Genomic DNA, 15810 nt, shown 5'->3' with positions numbered 1-15810 from the left:
TGCGCCCAGGAGATGGGCTGCTGCTTAGCAAAGGTGAGAAGTGGAGCCGGCACCGTCGCCTGCTGACCCCCGCCTTTCACTTCGACATCCTGAAGCCCTACATGAAGATCTTCAACCAGTGCACTGACATCATGCATGTGAGTCGCGGGGTCTCTTGGGAAGAGGGTGTCCGTGCAGTGGGACTGGTCCAGGTCCCGACTCGTGTGTGAGCCACGGGATGTCAGCACGGTTCACTTCCTTTACCTACAAAATGGGCTTGAGGCGAGCAGGCAGCGGGGGTGCCGTTGTCAGCCCGGCTCAAAGCCTGCGGTCTCTGCTTCGGTTCACCATGTGTCTCTCTCTCGCAGGCTAAATGGCGGCGCCTGGCGGAGGGCCCAGTGATCTCCCTTGACATGTTTGAGCACATCAGCCTCATGACCCTGGACAGTCTTCAGAAATGTGTCTTCAGCCACAACAGCAACTGCCAGGAGTGAGTGTGGCCTTCCTGGGGGAAGATAGAGGCAGTTGCTGCAGGGCAAGGTGGTGGGAGAAGAAAGGAGACTCTCAGGTGTCGGGCATCGCCGGGCTGTCAGTACTCTGCCACCGACAGGCTGTGTGTTTCTGAAAACTGACATCACCTCTCTGGGCCAGTGTCCTTATCTGAAAAAATGGAATCCCAATCCCACCCCCATAGTCATCTTGTGAGTATTAAGTGAGGTAATGTAAGTTGGTGGTTGGGTATAGAGTAGGTGCTTAATAAGTACTAGTTTCCCTCATCCTTCCATGAGGAATAGTTTGGCTTTTGGAAAGTGTCTCCCCAGGCTATGAGCCTCAGTTTCCTTTTTTATAAAACAAGGATGGCAATTCTTTTTTTTTTTTAATTTATTTATTTTGGAAGGGAGAGAGAGAGAGGGGAAGAGAGAGAGCAAGCAGGGGAGAGGCAGAGAGAGAGAGAGAGAGAGAGAGAGAGAGAGAGAGAGAGAGAATCCTAAGCAGGCTCCATGCTGTCAGTGCAGAGCCTGATGTGGGGCTTGAACTCACAAACTGCAAGATCATGACCTGAGCAGAAACCAAGAGTCAGACACTTAACCAACTGAGCCACTCAGGCACTCCAGGGATGACAATTCTTGACCCTCTGAGACATGCTTTAAGAATAAAATGATATGGGGCGCCTGGATGGCTCAGTCAGTTAAGCGTCTGACTTTGGCTCAGGTTATGATCTTCAGGTTCATGGGTTCAAGCCCCATGTTGGGCTCCATGCTGAAAGCTCCGAGCCTGGAGCCTGCTTTGGATTCTGTGTCTCCCTCTCTGTCTGCCCCTCCCCCACTCATTCTCTCTCTCTCTCTCTCTCTCTCTCTCTCTCTCTCTCTCTCTCTCAAAAATAAATAAACATTAAAAAAAAAAGAATAAAATGATGTTGCACTGCCCTGGCACACAGTAGATGTTCAGTAAATATTTGTTGAATGAATGAATAAAATAACCATTGTCCTGGTTCATTCATTCATTCATTCATCAGATATTTATTGTGTAGCTACTATGTGCCAGATACTATGCTATCTACTGAGAATATGGTGGTGAGCAACAGACTAAGTCCCAGTTCCTTGGAATTTATAATCTAAGCGGGGATATAAGGAATAAGAGACATCATAAATGGCAAGTTTGTAGCACATAGTAGGTTCTCAATGATAAGCTGCTGACTTTGTTACTCTGGGCTTTGTAGGGTTATGTTTCAGTTGGGTAAAGTGACAGCGGCTTTAGTGATTAACTAGTTAATTGATTAATTAATCAGTCCAGAAATATTTATTCCAGCCTACTATGTGCCATTCCTGGACTAGGCACTGTGAATATAATGGTCAACAAAATAGACAAAGTATTGCTCCTTTGGAACTTATATGTTGATGGGAAGAAAAGCAGTTTCCGTGCACAAGTAAATAAACAAGGAAATGACAGACTGTGACACATGTGTGAAAACAACAAGCATAGTTCAGGACCAAGGACAGCCCCTTGCACACCTGTCCCAGTGATTTCATTTTTTTTCTTTTTTGTTAATTTTTTAAATGCTTATTTGAGAGAGAGAGAGAGAGAGAGAGAGAGAGAGAGAGAAAGAGACAGAGAGAGAGAGGCAGCATTTTATATTCCTACCAGTAGTATGTGAGGGCTCCAATTTCTCCACACCTCTACCAACACTTGTTATTATCTGTCTTTTTGATTATAGCCATTCTAGTTGGGGTGAAACAGTACCTCATTGTGGTTTTGATTTGCATTTCTGTAGTGGCTAATGCTGTTAAGCATCTTTTCATGTGCTTATTGGACATTTGTATATCTTCTTTGGAGAAAATGTCTATGCATATGTTTTACCCATTTTTTAATTGGATTCTTTGTCTATTAGTGCATTTTAAGAGTTCTTTATATTATTTATTTATTTATTTATTCATATTTTATTTTATTTTTTGACAGAGATAGTGACCTGGGGAGGGGCAGGGGGAGAAGGAGAGAGAATCTTAAGCAGGCTACACCCTCAGTCCAAAGCCTGATGTGGGGCTTGATCCCATGACCCTGGGATCATGACATGAGCCAAAATCAAGACTCAGACTCTCAACTGACCGAGCCATCCAGGAGCCCCAAAAGTTCTTTATATATTTTAGATACAAGTTTGTGATCATATTTATGAGTTCTCTCACTCTGTGGCTTATAGCCATTTAGTCTTTGTGATGCTACATCTATTTGGAAGTCCTAATCTGTCTTTGGGTCTATGTGTACCTGGATTTTGGTTTTATTCAGATATGATGAGGCCACCCGATCAGGAGATGATTGTTCCTTACAGTTCCCAAGAGGAGGGGACCTACTACACCCCTCAGGGCCACACAGGGAGGCATCGGTGTCAGTCGGGAGAAAGCATGACAGTCTTTTTTGGTGGTTTCCTTGGGAAGGAACAGTATGGCGGTTACACAAGCTTAGGATTCACTCGTTTGAATAATTACAGAGGGCTCTGGAGGATGGGGGCTGTCCCTAGTTGTCCAGTGATTAAGGCCTGGAGATAGTGGCTCGGCCTGATAAGTTTCAGCGTATGGGCTCTGGACTGTTTGGTGTGCACATGAAGGGCATACTCTTGGGTGAGTCATTGGCAAGCTCTCAGAACTGGCTGGCTCTGGGAGGGGCCGCGTCTCTCCGGGGTCAGCAAGGCCCCAGATGGTAGAGCGTGAAGAGTACAGGAAAATGAGAAAATATCGTGTATATACGGGGTGGGGGGGGGTTGCTCACTGGTCCTAGGGAGCAGCTTGTGCTCACGGCCCTTCCTCTCCCGGCAGGAAGATGAGCGATTACATCTCGGCCATCATCGAGCTGAGCGCACTCGTGGTCCAGCGCCAATACCGTGTGCACCACCACATTGACCTCATCTACTACCTCACGGCAGACGGGCGGCGTTTCCGGCAGGCCTGTGACACCGTGCACCGCTTCACCACGGAGGTCATCCAGGAGCGGAGGCGGGCGCTGCACCAGCAGGGGGCCGAGGCCTGGCTTAAGGGCAAACAGGGCAAGACCTTGGACTTCATCGATGTGCTGCTCCTGGCCAAGGTGAGGCTGGGCCCCGGCCCCTCGTGAATTACACCAACTCCATAAAAGGACAAACGTCCCAAATAACACAGCTCTAGGAGGCAGGCAGGCACCCTAATACACAAGTAAGACTTAGTGTATTCGTTTTGCTGGGGCTGCCGTAACGAAGTGCTGTAGACTGGGTGGGCTAAACCTCAGAAGTTAACCTTCTCACAGTTCTGGAGGCTAGAGATCTGAGATCAAGGCACTGACAGGGGTTGGTTTCTTCTGAGGCCTCTCTCCCTGTCTGGTAGATGGCCTCCTTCTCATGTGTGTTCACGTTGTCTTCCCTCTGCCTGTGTCTTTGCATAAATGTCCTCTTCTTCTAAGGACACCAGTCATATTGGGCTAGGGCCCACCCTAATGATGTCATCATAATTTAATTACCTCTGGAAAGGCCCTGTCTCCAAATACAGTCACCTTCTGAGGTCCCGGGTGGTGAGGACCTCACCGTATGAATTCTGGAGGGTTGTGGTGGGGGCGGGGACATGATTTTGCTCACCATGCTTAAAAGTTGAAATCCAAGACTGAAAAAATATGACACTTGCAGAGATTGCTTCTGTGGGATTTCTTTTCTTTCTTCCTGTTTTTGAGAGAGAGAGAGAGCAAGTGAGTGAGGGGCAGAGAGAGAGAGAGAGAGAGAATCCCACAAGGGGCAGAGAGAGAGAGAGAGAGAGAGAGAGAGAGAGAGAGACAGAAGCCAGGCTCACCGGAAGAGGGGATTGAGCTCACCCAAAGCAGGGCTTGAGCTCCCCTGATGTGGGACTCACGAACTCACGAACTGTGAGATCATGCATGACCTGAGCCAAAGCCAGATGCTTAACCACTGAGCGAGCCACCAAGGCTCCCCCTTCTGTGGAATTCCTGAGCAGCACTTGGATTCAGGATTCAGGCAGTTCTGGGTTCCAGTTCTGGCCCTGCTGCTTAGCGGATGCTGGACCTTAGTCACCTGACTCTTCCCTCTGAGCCTCCGTTTCCTCATTTACGACATGATGGTCATGAGACCTGATCACAGGTCATGGTTGGGCCTCCATCCAGCAGGATGCTTGCTGCAACCAGCTGCTCAAGGGATACAGACTCCCTTCTTCCCCTCACCTTTGACTCTCCCTCCCACTTTTCATCTTTCTTAGACAAGCCACGTACCTCTGTCTGCCTGGCATTCTTCCCCCCGCAGCTTGGCTTGAGAGAGGGGGGAGTATCTTGACTTCCGCCCTAGGAGGTGGAGGGTGGGATGAAGCGGGCTAAGGATCCTCTCCTGTTCGCTCCAGGATGAAGACGGGAAGGAACTGTCAGATGAGGACATCCGAGCTGAGGCGGACACCTTTATGTTTGAAGGTGAGGATGTGGGGGGAGGCGGGGAGGGGGCCCTGTTGTCAGAAGATCGTGCCTCCGCTGTCCTCAGGCAGCCTCCACGTGAGCTTCTCACCTGCCTACAGGTCATGACACAACATCCAGTGGCCTGTCGTGGGTGCTGTTCAACTTGGCCAAGTATCCAGAGTACCAGGAGAAGTGCCGGGAAGAGGTCCAAGAGGTCATGCAAGGCCGGGAGCTGGAGGAGCTGGAGTGGTCCGTTTGGGGTCGGGGGATGGTGGGGGCCGGTTGAGCCTGGAGCTTGTGTCTTTGTTTCTTGCTCTGGTCTGCGCATACTTCTTGCTCTCGCTATTGCAGGGTGCCGTTCCGTTGAGCGGGGTGGCTTCCAAATGGAGGTGTGGGTTCAGGTCTGTTTCACACGTCTCCTCATTCTCCTTGAACCAGCAGCCACCTGGGGCGTGTTCCTCTCAAGGCAGATTCCAGAAGCTCGAAGAGCCACAGGCTAAAGCCTCTGCCTGCACTGGAACATTCCATTTCACTAAAGCAAGTCACACGGCCAAGCCCACCATGAGTGGGGCAGGACATACATTCTACCCGCCTGAGCAGAAGGCACTGCAGAATCACATGCAAAGGGCAAGGGGTGTGTAATTCAGACATGTGCCGTGTAGAGCTGATTTTTGGGTGACTCAAAGAAAACACAGCATTAAATAGCATCAAACAGCGAGAAAGCTCTTTTCTGTTTAGTGTCAACCTTTTATTTATTTATTTTCTAAAGTTTATTTATTTTGGGGTGGGGGGGGAGCAGATGTGGGGGAGGGGCAGAGAGAGAAGAGGGAGAATCCCAAGCAGGCTCCGTGCTGACAGTGCGGGGCTCGAACTTACAAACTGAACCATGAGATCATGACCTGAGCTGAAGAAACTGAACCATGAGATCATGACCTGAGCTGAAGACAGACGCTTAACTGATTGAGCCACCCAGGCGCCCCCGCGTCAACCTTTTAGATTTCCACGTCAGGGAGACATTCTCAGTCGGGTGCCATTGTATTCTTCAATTCCTTGCTAATCTGCCTTTTTAATGAAGGGAAAAGATGGCTCAGGTTCTGAGGACTGGGCAGGAGATGATGTCTCGCCAGAATTTAATAACTCTTCTGTTTTCCCAGTGGTGTTTACCTTATGGGTACTTTTATGCCAGGCATGCCGTTTGCCCTTTACAGGAGTGACGTGAAGTTTCTTTGAAAGAGAAAGAAAACGATCTAGATCATGGACCAAGGGTTATAATTAATCCACTTTTGGGCCCTGGAGTCCAACGGAAAGAAGTTAATAATAGCAGAAGGAGAGAATGGACAGGTTTTTAAATACTGAAATTGATCCACACAGGCTGGTGAATTGCTGATGCCTGGGTGCCCCCCCCCCCCCCCCGCCTGTCCTGGCACCTCTCCCGGCTATTCCCTGGCTGCCATGTAAACCATCAGTTAAAGGGTTAATGCTGGGCATGCAGAAGAAGCCTGCTGGTGCTGCTCGGGTTGCTTGGGGGCATGCTGAGGGGTAGTGATGTGTGCGTGGCATCAATGCAAACACCGGAAGCTGGGGCAAGTCTGAGATCCTGGACTGGTTTCCTGCGTGGTTGCTCCTGAGCGCGCGCGCGCGCGCGCGCGTGTGTGTGTGTGTGTGTGTGTGTGTGTGTGTGTGTGTTTGGGGGAAGGGGTGTTGCTGTGCCCTGGCTCCAAGCCACTGACCATCCCACGTTCCGTGTTCCCCAGGGACGACCTGACCCAGCTGCCTTTCACCACTATGTGCATCAAGGAGAGCCTACGCCAGTTCCCACCCGTGACCCTGGTCTCCCGCCGCTGCACGGAGGACATCAAGCTTCCAGATGGGCGCGTCATCCCCAAAGGTGCCCATTGTGTGCTGCCAGCTGCCAGGCCGCTCTAGTGCCCATGGGAGCATGGTCAAACCTGCCCCAGGTGCACCCTCCCTGTGGATGGGCCATCTCTCTGTGTGGCTGTTGCTTCTGGGGTGAGGGAGGAGAACCCACGTGTAGGGGCTAGACAGAGGTGGGTGAGTCCAGGTGGAAGAGCAAGAGTGGGTGTGGTGGGGTGGGCCCTGTGAGGGTGCAGGTGAGGGAGGGATGGTTTCATTCAGTGGCCAAATATTCCTTGGAGACTAAGCCTGGCTCTGGGTGATGCTGGGGATCTAGAGAGGCCTCGTTCCCAGTCCCAGGCCTTGAATACCACTCAGTCTGAGGAAGACACAGCAGGGCACAGACATTCCCAGTCACATGGGGTCAGGAATGGCCTAAAGGAAGTAACTTTAAAGGGGCTGAAACAGTCCAAAGTAAGGAGTGATGACTTAATATGGGGTGAAATTCAGGATGGGGGTCTGCTTGGAAGAGGCAGCATGAGAGGTGAGCCTTGAAGGTAGAAAGTGAAAGAGAGAGCATATTTATGGAGCAGAGTTTCAGGGTGCAGGTATTGAAAGGCTGCGAATGCTAGGTTGAGGCACCTGAACTTGATCTTCAGGACAGTAGGGAGCCATGGGAGGTTTTTGAGCTGAGGAGGAACAATGTCAGATCTGTGAGTGACAAAGATCCCTGTGTGGCCGGCATGGCAGCTAGAAAGCAGGTGATGGGGACCTCTTAGGGGGCCAGCAGCAGAATTTTTCAGAGAAGGATGGGCAGGGGAGGGTGGTAGATGGCTCATGGGAACAGCATGACTCCAGGAAGAGCAGGGGAGGAGGAGGACTTCAGGGAAAGTTCCCCTCAGCCCCAGTGGCCCCAATGATGCCACCCTCCCCACAGGAATTATCTGCCTGGTCAGCATCTACGGGACCCACCACAACCCCACAGTGTGGCCTGACTCCAAGGTGAGCGCCTGCCTCAATCCTCTCTTCCCTCAGCTTCTTCCCCCTCAGAAGGGGTGGTCCTGGGCCACTGAGGCCTTCCTACCCTCTTCCCCAGGGACCCAGGTGGCCTGGCTGGATGCACAGCTTGAGTGCCCCTCCCCCCATGTATTCACTCACTGTTTGTTGATTCACTAGGTCCACAAATATTTATTGAACACCTACTGTTTGCCAGCCTCTGTGCTGGGCACAGAGGACCGAGAAATGTACTGTTTTTTTTTTTTTTTGCCCTCGTGGAGCTCACTGTGAAGTTCAGGGGAAGAAAATAAGCAAAAACTATGGTTGTGATACATGCACAAAGGAGATAAAAACTGGAGGGGGTGGGGGGCACTTTAGCTCACATGGTGAAGAAAGGCCTTGGGGAGGAAGAGGTGTTTGAGTTGAGACCTGAGAAGTGCAAAGAGCAGGGGGAAGCCTGTTCCAGGCAGTTGAGACAGGAAGTGCAAAGGCCCTGTGGTTGGAGTCAGGCTGGCATGCTTGAACAACAGAAAAGAGGAGGGTGTGGCTGGATTGTAGTGAGGTTCTCTCCATCCAGCGGAAGGGTCAGGACCAAGCTGGGATGGATGGGCCAACCAGACTCACCCACCCCCTGGCCACTCCTGCCTAGGTGTACAACCCCTATCGCTTTGACCCGGACAACCCACAGCAGCGCTCCCCACTGGCCTATGTGCCCTTCTCTGCAGGACCCAGGTAACTCTTCTGACTCCCCCAGTTTAACCCAAGCGTAGGAGGAGCCCCGTGGGAGTCGAAGGTCAGGGATGTGCCGATCAGGAGCAGAGATCACCTCCCACCCAGATGTGCTTTCTGCCAACCCAGCACACTTCATGCCTCCAGTGTACTAAGAAACCCCCAAATCAGACTCTGTGATAACATCCCTGGGTGTTGAGCGCCTACTGTGTGGCAGGCCCTGAGTTCTGGGCTCATAGGCTCCCAACGACTCTAGGATGCCATTGCTCCCGTTTTACAGATGAGGGAACTGAGACCCAGAGCGGGAGGTCGGTCATTTACCCAGGGACTCCACCCTTCCCGGGTCACACAGCGGCTGCACCTGAGCCCCTCCCCCGTCCCCCTTCCTCTAGAAACTGCATCGGACAGAGCTTTGCCATGGCCGAGATGCGCGTGGCCGTGGCGCTGACGCTGTTGCGTTTCCGCCTGAGTGTGGACCGAACGCGCAAGGTGCGGCGGAAGCCTGAGCTCATCTTGCGCACGGAGAACGGCATCTGGCTCAACGTGGAGCCACTGCCTCCGCGGGCCTGATCCCCGAAGCTTCCCTGCGGATCCCGGGGCGCGGGGGGGAGGGGGGGGGCAAGCCCCGCCCAAAGAGGCCCAGGCCCCATCCCCCGAGGGACCAGACCCCGCCCCCAGGGCCCTGAGGGCAGAGACCACGCCCTTCGGAGGCCCGGTTGGGCTCCTGGAGGACCAGGCTCCTCCACTGAGCAGTATGATGAAGGTGCAGGCCACGCCCCTCATGGCAAGGCTCCGCCTCCTGACGGTCTGGTCCTCCCCCTTGAGGTCCAGGTCAGGTCCCCTGAGTGCCTGCTTTCCTGCTTGAGGGACCAGGCTCAGCCGCATCTCTTCGGGCCCAGACCCACCCCCAGGATCCAGAGCACTCGGGCCTTCAGGCCCCACCCACCCAGCCATCTGAGGACCCTAGACCTGACACCTAAGGCCTCTGGGATTCAGGACCTGTCCCCCGTGGATCCCGGCTGGCTTTTAAGTTGAGGACTTGAGAGCTGGAGCCTGAAGTAAGAGCCCTGGACCCGGACGTCAGCTTCTTGAGGTCCCCAGCTCACATGGGCGAACTCCTCTGGCATCAGGCTGCATCCCAGGGCTCAGGGTGTGTGCTTCTGTCGATGTTTTGTAAATCCAGACCTTCCCTGGAAGGCCTCTTCCTTCCTCCTTTGCTGAAAGGCCCTTTGCTGAGTGTTCTGATTTTTGTAGAATAAAAGCGAGGGATGCAGACACCCCCCCACCGTCTACTCCCTAGCTCAGCCAGACACTTCCCTTGGGCTCCAGGAAGGAAATGAAGGTGCCTGGACAGCTGGGAGGCAACTGAGGGAAGCTATGGGCGAGGAGGCTGGGAAGCCATTTGTCCTCGGACATGAACTCAGGCTTTTGGGGACAGTTTGTGCATTCATTTATCTCATCAACAGACCACATATTAATTAAGTGTTTGTTGGCACTGGGCCCGGAGCACAGCCGGGCCCAATTCCTGACATCGGGAGAACAGGAGACAGATGTTGAACAAATAATTCCACATGTAAATTTATTTACAATCCGTGACAAGTGCTCCAAAAGAGAGGCCCTTGTTGCTCTGTGACACAACAGGGGGGTGGCTCAGGGAGAGCTTCTCTGATGCTGAAGTGAGGGTACAAGTTGAGTGATGACAAGGAGAGAAGAGCATGTCAGGTGGGAGGGACAGCATCTGCAGATGTCCCCAGGTAAGGGAGAACATGGTGTGCTCGAGGAGCACCACTCCAGAGAGGCTGGATCAGGAGGAGGGGTGCAGACTGGAGGAAAGTCGGGCAGGGGCCAACTGCCCAGGAACTGCGGGCTACATCTCAGTTCAAGCCTTATGCTGAAGGCAATAGGGAGCTATAGAAGGTGTGTGAGCAGGAGCATGACAGGATCTGGTCAGATATGAGCTGGCAGGATGGTGGCTTGGAAGGGGGGGACACTGGGGAATGGAAACCTGGGGAAGAGGGAGACTGAGGTCCAGGCAGGACAGGAGGGGGGACTACCTAGCCACAGGAGCTGCGGTGAGGGAGGAGTTAAGGGTGATTTCCAAGTCTTTGGCTGGGGGAACAGGTGATGGTGTAGTCCCTGAAATGATAAAGAAGATGGGGCAGTGACAAGGTCTACAGTAACCATATTAACTCATCAAATATTTATTGAGCATCTGCTGTAAGCCAGGTGGTATTTGAGCCCTTACATAATTGACCTGTGTTGGGTGTGGGGGGAGGTTAACATGACGAATAATAAATGAGCAAATAAGTAAATTCATACAGGGCCTTGGAGGATTTTTACTTCTATTGTGACAGAAATGGGGAGCCATGGGAGGGTTCTGAGCAGAGCGACAGATTTGTCATTTGGTCTTTTTTTTTTAATTTTTAAATTTTTATTATTATTTTTTATTTTTTTTTAACGTTTTATTTATTTTTGAGACAGAGAGAGACAGAGCATGAACGGGGGAGGGGCAGAGAGAGGGGGAGACACGGAATGGAAGCAGGCTCCAGGCTCTGAGCCATCAGCCCAGAGCCCGACGCGGGGCTCGAACTCACGGACCGCGAGATCGCGAGATCGCGAGATCGCGAGATCACGACCTGAGCTGAAGTCGGACGCTCAACCGACTGAGCCACCCAGGCGCCCCAGTCACTTGGTCTTTATAGTATTCTTTTGGCTGCTGTGTGGGAAGGCAAGGGGGGGACTAGGGAGACCAGATGGGGTGACTACATTGGCCCACGTGGGAGAGAAGCGATAAGTGCTATGGAAAAATTGAGCTGGGTTAGTGCGTGTATTTCTGTGGGTGCTCAGTAATGCTGGTGGGGCAGGGGGAGAGGTTGTAAGATGGTCAGTGAAGCCCTCACCAAGAAGGGGTCATTGCAACAAAGACTTTAGGTAGGAGAGGGCAGGAGCCATGCGGATATTTTGGGGAAGAGTTTTTGAGGCAGAGAGAACGTATAGTGCAAAGGTCCTGAGGTAGGAACAAGCTTGGGGTGTTTAGGGGGCATTGAAGAGACCAGTGTGGCTGGAGGAGGAACACGGAAGGGAATGAGGTCAGGGAGGGGATCGGAGCAGGTCCCACAGGGCCTTGGGGTCCACTGACTTTTTCTATGACAGAGATAGGGAGGCATGGAGGGTTCTGGACAGAGGAGGGACAAGATTTGTCATTATAGTCTTTGGCTGCCATGTTGAATAGAGACTGTGTGAGGCAAGGATGGGACTAGGGAGATCAGATGGGGTGACCAGATTTGTCCAGGTGAGAGATGACAGTGTCTCCAGGCAAGCTGTGGGCTGTAGAGTGAAGACAGGTGCTTGGGTTCTGATTTGGACTGACTGCTTTACGAAGTTAGTGCTGGCAGATTTGCTAATACCTTGAACGAAGGATTCAGGAGAAAGGGAGGCCCCCCGATGTGGGTCTGAACACCTGGAAAGACAGACGTGCCACCTCGAGATGGAGAATGCTTAACAGAGTAAGGTTTTTCTGCGGCGGGGGGGGGGGGGGGGGGCGGGTGAGGGCTGAGATCAGCATGTCAGTTGGGGCCAGGAGGAGTTGGAGATGTCAAGTGGGCAGTCGGATAGGCTGGTCTTGAACTCGGGAGGGAGTTCTGGGCTGGTGATACATACATCTGGGAAACCTCAGCACTTAGATGGTGTTTCAAAAGCCCCAAGACTGGTGAGATCCCCCTCTGTGTGTGTGCGCGCGTGTGCTCATGGAGGGGAGACCAACCCCCCGGGGGTCTCCAGAGTTGATATAACAATAATGACATTTAAAGTTGAGTGCTTCCTCTGTGCCCTTCCCAAATATTGGCACTTAATTCTCAGGGGGTACTATTAACTGTCTCGTTTAATGGAAGTGGAAACGGACTTCCCCAGAGTGAGATGGTTCACCCAAGGCCCCACGACCACGTCCTCATGTCGTGGCCTCAACGGGGTGGCTTACCCCTGAGGCTTCTCGTGCGGGTCTGGGTCCCTAGTCTCGCTTTGCTATAAGGGGGGTGGCGGCAGGCGTGGGTGGAGCGGGGTGGGGCTGGGGGTCGTGGAGATGAGTCGAAGCTGGGCGGTGGGATGCTGGAGGCGACGTGTGTCCTGGGGTGCCCCCGGGTGGCGAGTGCTGGGATTGTCGGCCAGAATCCCCAGTTGGAGGCCACTCTCCTCCGGCAAAAAAAGCTTGCTCTTGGGAGACGACCTATGTGGGTTTAAAACCCGGCTGTACCCCTTTCCTAGCGGTGGCCTTGGGCACCTGACTGCTCCTTTCTGGCACCTCGGTTCTCCTTTGCCGTGTGGATTTTTCATCATGCTTTTCATGCATATTGACTTCCCGCTAAGGTCGATGGTGGTGACTGAATGAGGGAGGGAGGAGGGGAGGCACGGGGCCCGTAGGTCTCCGGGACCTGCTGCACCAGAGCGATTCTCGAAACACGCCCAGGCCGGGCCGGTCACTGGTCGCGGTCTCCTTCCTCTCCCGAGTGTGTCGGAGGCTCCCTCTGCTGGACGGCTCGGGGACAACAAACTCTAAGGCGTCTCGTCTCCTCCGTTAGTTCAGAGTGTGTATGAGCGTGTGTGCACGAGCGTGTGTGCACGCGTGCTTGTGCGTGGGACGTGTATGTTTGGATATGTGCATATGTGTGCACGTAGGTGTGTGGATGTGTGCACGCGAGTGTGTGTACGCGTGCAAGCGTGGGTGCGTTGTGTGTATGTGTGAGATTGTGTGCGTGCATGCACGTGTGCGTTTGAGAACACGTGTGTGTGTGTGTGTGTGTGTGTGTGTGTGACTGTGTGAGGGAGTATTGGGAAGAGAGGAGGGAGAACCCCACTCACCAGTTACATTGTTCACATCAGGCAACTTTCCAAACCCCCCCCCCCCCCCCACCCCGGGTTCAGCTGTTGCAGCCGGCAGAACATTCTGGAGAAATAATGCCCTTGGCAGTGGCCCTGAGTAACGACTGGTGGGTGCCTGTTCTCGCCGTCTCCCCGAGGTCCCCAGAGGGACTGAATCCCAGGCGCCCCGAGTGGGAACTTCCTCGATAAAGCCCCCTTTCCTGGCTGCCCTCATCTCACTCTGCCTCACTGCCCTACTGGCAGTTAAATTCTTGTCTCAGAATACAGATTTTGTGCTGGAATCCTCACATTAGAGTCCACAGGTCGCTCCTCCAATCCCCATGAGTCTAGTATTATGCCGTTCTTACCAAGATGGAACCTGAGGCTCAGAGAGGGCAAGTCACTTGCCTAAGGTCACACAGCTGGAGAATGGCAAAAGTGGGCTTTGACCATGGCCACGTGACCCTGGCACTTGCTGTCCCCTGAGAACTTCCTGCTTGATAAGGACTAAGGGAATGAAGTGGGGGACTGGGTGGTATTCACAACCAGTAAGGTCCCTGATATGTGTCCCAGAGACACCCAAGGCTCCTGGCTGATGCTCATGCCCTTGATCTGTCATAAAATAAGAGAAATAACAGCAAACACATACTTGGTACTTGTGAGTCAGGCAGTGTTGTAAGTAGTTTATTCATTTATCACCTCTCTCTCCAAGTATTACATTGGCTTGAGGTAAAAAAAAAAAAATGCAGTTGTAGAAACTTAATTATGCTTTTGTTTATGCAAGCACAGAAATTTAAAAGGGAAATTCTTCCACTGCGGCTTCCGCTCCCTACCCCCAGACCAGCAGTTTGGTGTGAATTTTTTTTTTTTTTTTTAGCATGAAAAAAATTGCAAATGTGAACATTTTCCAATGTACATACATTTTTGTACACATAACCATTTTAAAAATGTCTTCTTTAAAAAATATTTATTGAGAGACAGAGAGAGAGAGAGAGCGAGCGAGCAGTGGAGGGGCAGAGAGAGAGGGAGAGAGAGAATCGTAAGCACTCTCTGCACTGTCAATGCACAACCCGATGCGGGGTTTGAACTCATGAACTGTGAGATCATGACCTGAGCCGAAATCAAGAGGCGGATGCTTAACCGACGGAACCACCCAGGTGCCCCAAATCCACCATTCTATTTTCTTTATTTATTAAAAAAGTTTTTTTTTTTAACCATTGATTTTTGAGAGAGAGACAGAGTGAGAGAGAGGGAGACACAGAATCCGAAGCTCTGGGCTCTGAGCTGTCAGCACACAGCCCGACACAGGGCTTGAACTCCTGGACTGTGAGATCATGACCTGAGCCAAAGTTGATGCTTGACTGACGGAACCGCCCAGGCGACCCTTGGGCTTCCTCTTAACATGGCCGCTGAATCCAGGAGGGTGTATTCCAAGGCAGCTGGAAGTCTTCTCACGACCTAGACTCGTAAGTCCCCAGAGTCACTGAGGACAGCTCAGGTTCAAGGTGAAGGGAATTCTTTTTCTCTGTCAGTCGGTGTTCTCCAGAGAAACAGGATAGCATCTGTCTGTCCATTGAGAGAGATTTATCCTAAGGCGTTGGCTCGTGAGACTAGGGGGCTGGCAAGCATGAAGTCTGTGGGGCGGTGGCTGAAAACTCGGGTAGGGATCGGTGCTGCAGCTCATGGCAGAATTTCTTTTCCCAATTTTTGCTCCTGAGGCCTTGCAGCTGACTGCACAAAGCCATTTGCATTGGAATGGTATAACTGACTCCTTGAAGTCAGCTGATCATAGGTATTAACTCTATCTACGAAACACTTTCACAGGAACACCTAGTAAATGTTTAGGTAAATAGCTGGGTACGGGGGCCTAGTGTAGCAGACACGAAAAATTGATCATCGCAGCCTCTCAAGGAAGGGGTAGCGCAGCCTTTGCTGCAATCTGTGATCTACCACGTGGGGAGGAGAGGGGGCAAAGGGTCTCTCTTTTTTGGGGGGGAGGGAGAGAGAGAGGGCACAAATGAGCGAGGGGCAGAGAGAGAGAATCCTAGGAGGGGCAGAGGGAGAGAGAAAGAGAAAGGGAGAAAGAGAGAGAGAGACAAAGAGAGAGACACGGAGCTCAGCGGAAGCGAGGCTCGTGCTCACCCGATGTGGGACTCGAACTCATGAACCGTGAAATGTGACCTGAGCCCAAGATGCTTAACGACGGAGCCACCCAGGCGCCCAGCAAATGTCTCTTTTTATGACATTACACTGCTCCAGGGTCCCTTCTCCAAGTCTCTCTTCTGTGGCTTGGGGCGTTGGTGGTGGCTAGGCTAGTTTTTGTGAGCAATCATCACCCAATAATCAGAGAGGGAGACAGAGAGAGAAGGAAGTGGGGAGAGGAGGAGGAGGGAGGAGGGAGGGGAGAGTTGGAGGGGGAAGGGAGAGGGGAAGGAGGGAGAAGAGAGAGCAGGGGGGAGGAGGGGGAGGATATCAGTGCGTTCAATG

The 15810-nt window shown here is 52.3% G+C and overlaps 1 protein-coding gene across 3 annotated transcripts in view; it reads left to right on the top strand.

The window, feature by feature from the left end:
• The window catches only part of LOC106982933 (ultra-long-chain fatty acid omega-hydroxylase), a 48128-nt gene extending 39063 nt beyond the window's left edge, over positions 1-9065 (top strand). For all 3 annotated transcript variants that reach the window (XM_053219717.1, XM_027050096.2, XM_053219718.1), the window contains 9 exons: positions 10-137; positions 348-469; positions 3288-3555; positions 4842-4908; positions 5010-5139; positions 6645-6778; positions 7682-7746; positions 8390-8472; positions 8862-9065. In XM_053219717.1, the coding sequence (XP_053075692.1) occupies positions 10-137; positions 348-469; positions 3288-3555; positions 4842-4908; positions 5010-5139; positions 6645-6778; positions 7682-7746; positions 8390-8472; positions 8862-9039 (1175 nt within the window). In that variant the 3' untranslated portion in view covers positions 9040-9065. The remainder of the gene's footprint in view (positions 1-9; positions 138-347; positions 470-3287; positions 3556-4841; positions 4909-5009; positions 5140-6644; positions 6779-7681; positions 7747-8389; positions 8473-8861) is intronic.
• The last annotated feature ends 6745 nt before the right edge of the window (positions 9066-15810 follow it).

Source organism: Acinonyx jubatus, chromosome A2, assembly GCF_027475565.1.
Source record: "Acinonyx jubatus isolate Ajub_Pintada_27869175 chromosome A2, VMU_Ajub_asm_v1.0, whole genome shotgun sequence".
In the NCBI taxonomy this organism is placed as follows: domain Eukaryota; kingdom Metazoa; phylum Chordata; class Mammalia; order Carnivora; family Felidae; genus Acinonyx; species Acinonyx jubatus.
This window is presented reverse-complemented; position numbering and strand designations above follow the sequence as displayed.